The 9,213-nt window shown below is 41.2% G+C and overlaps 2 protein-coding genes across 3 annotated transcripts; both read right to left on the bottom strand.

The window, feature by feature from the left end:
* Positions 1-30: 30 nt before the first annotated feature.
* Positions 31-4,847, bottom strand: GlcT (ceramide glucosyltransferase). Its single transcript, XM_018022914.2, has one exon. It carries the CDS (start codon positions 3,200-3,202, stop codon positions 2,006-2,008), a length of 1,197 nt encoding a protein of 398 aa, XP_017878403.1. The 5' UTR covers positions 3,203-4,847; the 3' UTR covers positions 31-2,005.
* Positions 4,848-5,031: 184 nt separating this feature from the next.
* Positions 5,032-9,069, bottom strand: hay (ATP-dependent DNA helicase hay). 2 transcript variants are annotated; one of them, XM_018022995.2, is made up of 13 exons: positions 8,851-9,069; positions 7,985-8,196; positions 7,800-7,910; positions 7,405-7,725; positions 7,157-7,348; positions 6,984-7,081; positions 6,514-6,917; positions 6,187-6,455; positions 5,951-6,115; positions 5,707-5,893; positions 5,502-5,650; positions 5,304-5,420; positions 5,032-5,224 (listed from the first exon to the last, which is right to left on the bottom strand). In XM_018022995.2, the coding sequence occupies exons 1-13, from the start codon at positions 8,936-8,938 to the stop codon at positions 5,096-5,098; spliced, it is 2,442 nt and encodes an 813-aa protein (XP_017878484.1). In that variant the 5' UTR covers positions 8,939-9,069; the 3' UTR covers positions 5,032-5,095. The 2 variants fall into 2 exon arrangements, with proteins under 2 accessions (XP_017878484.1, XP_017878485.1); XM_018022996.2 differs by having other exon boundaries at positions 5,096-5,224; positions 8,361-8,941.
* Positions 9,070-9,213: the final 144 nt, after the last annotated feature.

Genomic DNA, 9,213 nt, shown 5'->3' with positions numbered 1-9,213 from the left:
TATTATTAGCAATGTTCTTCCGACGTCTGATTTCTTTTTAAAAAATGCGTTTCTAAAGTGCATAAACTTTTGGGATTGACTATATAGCCAATACATCCTTAAACGAAATTCCTGATCCTAGAAACTGAACAACAGTAAAATCGATTGTTGGCCATCGAAACGAGAAATCCATCACGAATAATAATCAGTGAAAACAATCGAAGGAAATATCTACTGCTTTCGAAACGTCAATTCGAATGATAAAACTAATATTGCACATTTTTTTTCGCTAATATTTTGTAAAACACAGATAACTAGTATGATACAACTGAATCGCGTAATGGAAATTCTTCTACAGTTGTATTTTTAAGTGAAGTGACAACGCTTTGCAATTACACGTATCAAGAATAGAGATGTAGTTACAAAAGAACGAACACGTCAGCGATATGATCGCTTAATGGAATCGTGTCGATTACTCGATTTTATTTGACATCGTTCTTGTGCATACGAGACGATTCGCAATAAAAATGAAGAGTGACTCTTCAAAGAAGTCGATACATATATGAAAATACATAAAAATTTGCGAGAGAGGATATGTTTGCTGCAATGTCGCATATGTAACTGCACGAAAACAATAGAAAATAAATAACAATAGATAAATACATGTTTTCAGACTTAGACTCCAAAACAATAGCATGTTTCATATTGATTTTCTCAAGGATACCAATTTTTTTACTTGCCAAATAGTCTCATTGCTATTCACATATACGAATAAATGGACAAGTTCCAAAGGCGAAACTATAGTTTGGCCAGAAAGAAAAACTCGAGAAAATCAATGCTATTAGTTTAGCTAGGAGTATTAATAAATAATTAAAACAAATACGATGCATCACGATTTAGTTCGCGCTGATTTCTTATAAGAAAAATCGTGTGTATAGTCGAAATATGATGCACACGTGTAAAAAATTATATCTTAAAATAGTTTTAAAAAATTTCAATTTTCAAACAACTCTTTGGCGATCCGCTTTAATAAAACGCGTTTATAGAGTTTCTCAATAGAACAAGGCTAAGAGAGCCCTTATTTCAAAGGATGACACTGACAATTCGCAGTGAATTAACTAATCGCTTTTGCTAGCACGCGTATCCTCTCTCGTTTGATCGGCATAGAAACGCGTTTAGTGACTTGAAAGCAAACGATGCAGTGCTGACAACGAATATTACCGTAACCCTCTCATCGATCTCAACCCGATTTGTAATTGTTTTACTTAATTTCCATCACCGGACAAACAAAACGCGTGTAAACGTTTAAAATAACCGTCCAACGGTTATCGACACAACCGGAATAATTACCGTGCAAATATACGGAGAACGAACGAAGCGATTACGTCAACCAAATGTTGAGTTGATCGCGTAACCGCGTTCAAATTAAGTATTAAAACGCGTCAATAATTTAAAATTGGATAGCATATGGCAACTAAAAAGCTTTTATCGGCCTTGTTCCAGGCATAAACGTGAAAAAGAAAGTATTACGAGCATTAACCGCGTTAGTTTCCCACCCTAATCTACCATAAAAACGAATATACTTTTTTTATACCATAGCAGTTCTCTTTTCAAAGAAGACTGCACGAGAAATGTGTAATTCGCTTTAAGCTGACGGGAATGATATGCTGAATAATTGAAAAATCGTAGGCGCGCGCACGTGCATGTCGTGATTATTGTTATTTACGTAGGGTGTATGCGGCGAACGAATGAATGTATTCGATCATGAGCGTAAGCGCGCGCGCGAGCACGTTCTTTTTTAACGCTTGTCGTGCGTAGACAGCGCGTATTTTTTCTTCCTTCTAACATAATACAAGTATATAACAAGTACTGTATGCATAATAGCATAAATATATCAGATATTACAAGAACACCCACGAGCGGATGTCGATCGTTTAATGTACACGTTGATATATACAAAAGAAACTTCAGAAAAAAAAAAAGAAAAGTCGAAGAGAAAAGAAGTTCTTTCTCTTTACATAAAGCTTTAATATTTGACTTTCGCTTTTACTTCCTCTGCGACACCACCCCACCTGAGCTTGTAGACACGCGACCGCCACTGTATCAGAGGGTCTAGAACCGCTTGAAGAAAGAGATAAGGCCTAGTGATCTCGCAGAGCAACCACCCGCATACGAACTCTAATTTGTTGAACGGCAGCGGACCGTTTTGCACGAGGCTGAGCAGCGTCCAATCGAGCATGAACCACAATAGTATGTGTACAAGATAGAAAACAAGCGAGTCCCACTCGAAGAGCACGCTGGCCGCCCAGGAAGCACAGGCACCTAACACTAAACACTCGCTGAGCGGCTCGAGAACGATCGTGCTGGGCAGCATGGCCACCCTGAGCTTCGTCCACCTCCGCAGCCTTGCCTGGAACGAGTGCAGCTCGCAGTGACCGCTGTTCTGTAACGCCGGCTGCGAGGAGACGGTGATTCGCCAGCCGCGGTCGGTCAACGACTTTGCGTAGAAAAAGTCCTCTGCGAGATACACGCCGAATGTCTTTAACCCGCCTACCTCGTCGAGCGGCGCCTTCCTCAGCAGCGCCGACATCCCTGTGTGACAGTTTATCCTAAGAATGTCCGCGGCCAGGTAGATGCGCGATTGCACCGTGCCAAAGAATATCTTCTCGTACGCGGCGGCGAAACCCTCGCGATCGCACGTGAACGGCATCTGATGCACTAACGCGACGTTGTCCGTCATATAATTGACCATATCCAACAGCGTGTCTTCTTTCATCTTGATACCACTGTCACTGATCAACACCAGCTCGTGCTTAGCCGCTTCATACGCCGGCTGCATATTGTTGATCTTCGGATTCACGCCCACGTTGCGCCCGCCGATAAACAGTCTCGCGTTCACCTCCGGGTAGTTCTCCATCAACTTGCGCACTAACATTAACACTGGATCCGACTCGTCCTCCACGCAGAACAACAGCTCGTAACAGGGGTATTGCATCGTGAAGAATGTTTCTAGATTGTTGAACAGATTCGGATCGACACCCATCAACGGCTTTATCACTGAGACACCAGGTAAGGGCGTTTCGTACGTTGGCGATTGAACCACTTTGCGGTGCAGCTTCCAGTGACCGACGACCAGTGCCAGTGCATGAACGATCCACATTGAACACCAGAATACCATGAAAAATATTGCGAACCCGTAGAGGGTATATATCATGGAGTTCATCTTCGAATTAAAGATACTCGCAGCTCGGAGGGCTTAACCTCCGATGTTCTCCTGGCTCACCCTCCTGTTACTCTGCTCGCACACACTTTCCTTATCTGTCTCTCGTGTCGTCAGACTTATTCGATGTTTTCGTGCCTCGAAATCGAACGAAAGCCCGGCATCCTTCCGGGACGTATGGAGAACGATGTCCGCGGCATCCTCGACGACGTTCCCGTCGCGCCGCGATCACGGACATCCGGGCAGAGGCAGAGTCGCGCGGGCCATCGATGATGCTGTAATGACTTCCACTTTGGTGTAGCACCGTTTTCACGGCGGTCACAACGACGACGACGACGACGAAGACGTGGCCACCGCTTCCAACACATTCACGCGGTGGGCTTAGAAGGTGGCTGCGTAGCCGCCCGGTCCACGGCTACGCGAGCACTCGAGAAAACGCCGGCACGCGCTGTGCCGTCGGAGGGCACACGAACTCTCTCGATCCTCTTTCGGTTTAACGCCCGACAAGGACCGACTTGCGAATCACTGACATCCAATGCACCGACGCGATCCTCCCCAATTTTTACCGATGCATCGAACTCCCCTCTCGCAGCCAACGACGCGTCAACGTACGTGCCTGTTTATCTGTTTTTCCTTCGCTCAGAGTGTCTTCGACCGATGCACACCTTTCATTACGCGAATCGGCGGTGTTCGCGGTAGATGTACGTCGTTTTGTGGCTGTGACTCGCAGGACTCCCTTGTTCGAGGTTCACCGATCCTTCCGGTACTTCATGTAAGGACGTTTTTGCGCTCACAGACAACGGCTGGTTCCTTTCATAACGATGCGCCTACGCGGCCTTGTCCTGTCCCGTTTCGATCGACTACGGCACTGCCGTCGCATGCCGATGCATGTCGTGTCGATGACCAAACGTTTGCTGACGCGCAACTATTACGATCTTTGATTTGATTGCTGCCGAGCCGAGAACGACGGTTCTTAACTACCAAATGCGTATCTCATATAACAACGCACCGTCAAGCGTCGACGGGATTGACTGGCTGCGTGTAGTTGCATGTGACAGCCGGCGGCTTGCACGGCTAACTTAGAACTAACTTCAGAGTAGACGCGCTCATGCTCGTGCAGCTCCCATATAGGTCATCTGTCTACTGGCGTAGAGCGCGCGAAACTCACCGCTCTTATTTTATCGTTTAGAACGCATGGTCAAATTTAAATCTGTAGATAAACGAGTTCTTTCTCCTATCTGAGATAATCCAGTATATTCTAATTTGCCGTTCCTTTATTCAAATTCGAATGTACTGGAATGTTCGATCGATCGTTTAAGCAAACGAATCAGTTATTTACATTTTAAGCTAAGGCTAGACAACCGGGCAGAATATCGAAGTACCATCAAAGAATATTTTCTTTCATTCAGAATTTATTTTATCACTATACATATTTGTATTTAAGTCCGCATAACGAATATGTATATATAAAGAAGATTGGGATCGTCTCTATGTAATTGCGTATAATGTTGGCTATAGGCGTAGAATTGTTATCGCTTTAGACCAACGAATTTATCTGATATCTTTATCGTGTTACTTGACTTAATCAGTCGTCCGACGATTTGCATTTGCGTAAATCGCGTTACTGCCACGTAAAATGTGAAACCGGACATGTGCATCGAGTTTTCTGATTATGAGTCGAACTACGCGTCACACGTTATTGATTGCTGCTTTAAAGAAACGTGATTTAAATACAAAGGAGTAAACAACAGATTCATGCTTTTTATATAGTAGAAAACCAATTTCATAAGTTGTACACCAACGAACATATAAAGAAATGTGTAATTTCTACGAAAGATAATAAATACTAAATATTTTCATATATACACTTAATATTTTTATATATGTACATCGAATTTATGTTCTAAATTTCTTGAACAATGGATGCTTGTTAGCCGTTGATGAACTAGGAGCCTTTTTATATTCGTAATAAACTGCGTCGTCTGCCCCAGATATCGAAGTCATGTTTCCAGCTTTGCGTATAATCTGGAACAAGTATAACGTTCAATAGAGATCGTTGAATTTGATTGACAATATGTAATTATATTAATTTCGCGAGACTAACTGGTCTTGGCCCTTCGCCAGGTATCCTCTCCTCGTCTGCGTCCATGTCACTGGCGGAGAGAACTTGTTGCAATAAATGGCCTTGCTCTTCATGAGATGAATACATCAAATCCGGCTCCTATTCAATGACAAAAATAGGAATTGTAAAGTGTTATACATATAATATTAGATTTGACTCGTAAATGTATGCTACACGCACATCCTCCATTCCTGCAAGCTTTGTAATAACTTTATAAGCATATCCCTGATTAACGAGGAAACGTTGACGCTTCCTCGAATAATTCATCTCCATCGTGTCTTGCGATACGAGAGTGTAGAAAAATGCATTGTATTCCTCTGCGATAGCGCCTGTGAATAGATATAAATATGATATCTGTGGTGATTCTAGTGCTCATCATGAGTACCTTTTTTAGCTCTCAAAATTCGTCCTAAACGTTGAGCCTCCTGGCGTCTTGACCCGCCGTGCGAGGATATTTGGACTAAGACATTAGCTTCCGGTAAATCGAAAGAAGTATCTGCTACTTTGCTCACGAATATCGTGTTCACTTTAGTATTGAATTTAAAATTTTGCAAGATTTGAATCCGCTCGCTCTGAAATTAGTTCATCATTTTTACTTTGCGATCGATACGATTTTTATTTGTACTTACTTGACTAGTGGGCCCATAAATATACGGTTTATTCATTTTAATGGCGTAGTGCTTCAAGGCAAACACGTTGTCTGAGAAGACGATGGTTTTGTCGCCACGTCTTTCGTGATATCGAATCAAATATTGGCAAGCACGAAATTTGTTCGGATTCATCACGTAAAGCAACTTTAAACAAAACCTTTGTTTAGAACTCTTATACGCAGAGTGAATTAAATTCGGATTAGATAATTGCTTACCAGTTTTTTACTCATCTTGCATCCAAGATATTCTCTGTAAAATTCAGGCGTCATCGGGCACCAAACTTCGGCACATTGTACCCTCGCGATGAAGCCCCTTTTTTGCAATTCCAACCAATTTGCTTCGTACAATTTAGGACCAATAAGAAAATTCAAATCGGCAATCTTGTCATCTTCACGAAGCAATGTTGCAGTCAAGCCCAATTTACAGTGAGACTGAACGATAGTTAACACCCTTCTGAACATTTTAGCGGGAATTGTGTGCACCTCTGAAAACGTCATACGCATTAAGAAACATATTTCACTCGTATCAAAAAGACGTATTACCATCTAAGACCATGATTCCCCATTCCTGTTCCTGTAGCCAACGCATAGTTTGTTCCGCTTCCCACGAGCGTTTCTGTGTATGAGTGATCATCGAGTACGTCGTGATCAAGATTCCGCAGCCCATGGGTTTGTCCTTAGCTTCGCTCGTGAATCGGCAAATCATCGAGTCGTCCGCGGTCGACCACATTTTAAATTGCTGTTTCCATTGCTCTACCGATACTCCAGAATTACATAGTACCAGCGCACGTTTTCGAACCGTGCAGCAAGCTGTTACCCCGACTAAACTCTTGCCGGCACCGCAAGGCAAAACTATGACACCTGATCTTGCACGTCCGTTTCCGAACATTTTTCTTAAACTCTTTTCCTGATATGGTCTGAGCATAGCCGATGGCTTTAAATCGATACTGCAACCCAATTAATCATTACACTTTAATTCTATCTGATTGCCTAGTTCTGATTATTGTACTCACTTTATGTCTGGATTTACAGTATCGTTACGAAAGTCATATTCTGCTAATAGAGGATATTCCAGCTCTATACATCTTTTCTGTATCACTTCAATTTTTTCCTAGAATGTCGTATAAACGTTAGGGAATATTTTCACTTGTGTATGTAATGTTTTAATATAATAAAATATACATACCTGATTTACTTCAAAACTAACAGTCTTTAATTCATGTTCTTCCTCTTCATCCTCGTCTTCCTTATCCATTTTATCATAGAACGTAGTTATATCTTCAGGAACAGCAGCTACTTCGGCTGGAACTTGATCATTAGTCGTTTCTTGTACTTTGGTCGTTCCGGTTGGAACATTAGTTACCGCTTTTGTTCCAAACTAAAAGAATTCGAATCATTAAATGTTCTTTGATTGAACAAGAGTTGCATTATTACCTGCGGTGTCTTCGTTTTTAATTGAACATTCGTAATTATTTCATCCTTCTCATCTTCTACATTCTTCTTCAATCGACATTCTTGGATCACTGGATCCTTCAATAACTTCTGTAGTACTTCAGGAAATGGGGATTCAACAAAATACTTATTGTGCTTTAATACTAATTTTACTTTGCCATACGACAATGTACATAGTTTTATAAACTCTATAATTCCATCAGGAATACTAGTCTTGCTAAGTCTTTTTAAGTATTCTATTATGTCATGCGTTTGCAGGCCGACACTGACAGCGGCATACAATGAATAAGCAGTCAATTTATACTGTGAAACAATAAAACTTATTAATATAAAAGGCACAAGTAATGTAAAAGATTTATTGCTTGTTAATCACTTACCTCATGTATGTGTTCTGGACGACATACAGGTTCTGATATAGCTATTAAAAAATCATGCGCATGCTGGTACACAGGTGAGAAAGATTCCAAAAAGATGTGACCGTTTGGTGCCTAAAAGAATGAATTGGTCTTGAAATTTCCAAAATAAAAAATTGCAGTGACTTCAATTAGTATTAATATCTCACCACCCAGAGCGGCCTTGAGGCACAATCAGGTTTCAGAATCATTTGTGACCGATAATCTTTCGCTCCGAATTCATCTTCCAATGCAGTTTCATCGTGCTTCTCAATATCATTTTTTGCAGCGTCAGGTACACCTTCAGTTTCATTATCATCTAACGGGTCATCATCATTATACTCTTCCGGATCTTCCTTACGTTTCTTCCATTTACCTCTGTCTACGAAAGTAATCAAACATCATTGTGGTAAAATACATATGCCGCTTTTCTTCATATTTTCAATCAATTAATTCGTTGGTGATTAGGCCTCAAAGTTTATAAAATAATAAACGTCAGAGGCAAGTCAGAAAATATTTTTACATGATGAGAAATTAGGTTCGTACCATCTTTCTTGAAACGTTTCGGCGGACCCATTGTTAAATATTATTTTAATTATTAAATTGAAGATAAAATTTCCCTGATATCTAATTTCCTTTGATTTATTTACTATGTAAATCGAAATTGAAATAACTTATAAAGAAACGTGACAACTGGACCACCGCACACAATGAAAGTCCGATGCTCCGAACTGACCACTGTGTACGACGTGTACTGCGAATTGCGCTCCCTGCGCTCCACTGCCACACTGCGCACTGCGCAGCTCTGCGCTAACTGTTACCGTTTAGTTCACTGGTCGAAACTCGAAACTCGAAACAACCGATGAAACCTCTACTATCCCCACTTTAGACATCAATATCCTATCACAATCGAACGTATGTATAAGCTTAGCCGAGCTGTCATTTCTCATTTCATTAACTCCGGCTGTGAGCTTCTTCTTCGCTAAACAGCTTTACTTAATTAGATTGTATTTGTCACCTAAGATTAATCGTTTACCAGCTATGTGAACAGAAGAGTAGCAGGCAGAATCGAAGGAACTGTGTACATGATTTGACAATACTCTTCCGCACAGATAGCGCTTCATAAACCACCACCCGCACAGAACGTGTTAAATAAGAAAAAAACACCGGTACGGATGTTTTGAAATAGTAGAAAGATTTGTACAAAAGGAGTTAAACAATGCAGATTTATTGTTCATCTTGGACAACGGATGAAATTGATAATTTATAGTGAAACTGAAGAAGTTCCATCGAGGAGGATGGCGTGTGCGACACGTTACCAGGGACGCACATAAATTTCTTCAAAGTTTTAGTTGCGATTATCAATGCGAGAGTGCGTCCCGTCGTTTGTTAGTTGCTC

Source organism: Ceratina calcarata, unplaced genomic scaffold (assembly GCF_001652005.2).
Source record: "Ceratina calcarata isolate Rehan_Ccalc_2016 unplaced genomic scaffold, ASM165200v1 scaffold297.2, whole genome shotgun sequence".
Taxonomy (NCBI): domain Eukaryota; kingdom Metazoa; phylum Arthropoda; class Insecta; order Hymenoptera; family Apidae; genus Ceratina; species Ceratina calcarata.
The sequence above is the reverse complement of the archived record's forward strand: the minus strand, read 5'-3'. Positions and strand labels throughout refer to the sequence as shown.

What these genes read in the sequence shown, in the direction of transcription:
- hay (XM_018022995.2), bottom strand. Translation starts at nt 8,938, where the DNA reads ATGAAGCGCTATCTGTGCGGAAGAGTATTGTCAAATCATGTACACAGT. An exon ending in CCTCAAGGCCGCTCTGGGTG is followed by an intron (nt 7,911 to 7,984) that starts GTGAGATATTAA and finishes TCATTCTTTTAG; the next exon opens with GCACCAAACGGTCACATCTT. An exon ending in GCAAGATGAGTAAAAAACTG is followed by an intron (nt 6,116 to 6,186) that starts GTAAGCAATTAT and finishes TTTTGTTTAAAG; the next exon opens with TTGCTTTACGTGATGAATCC.
- GlcT (XM_018022914.2), bottom strand. Translation starts at nt 3,202, where the DNA reads ATGAACTCCATGATATATACCCTCTACGGGTTCGCAATATTTTTCATG.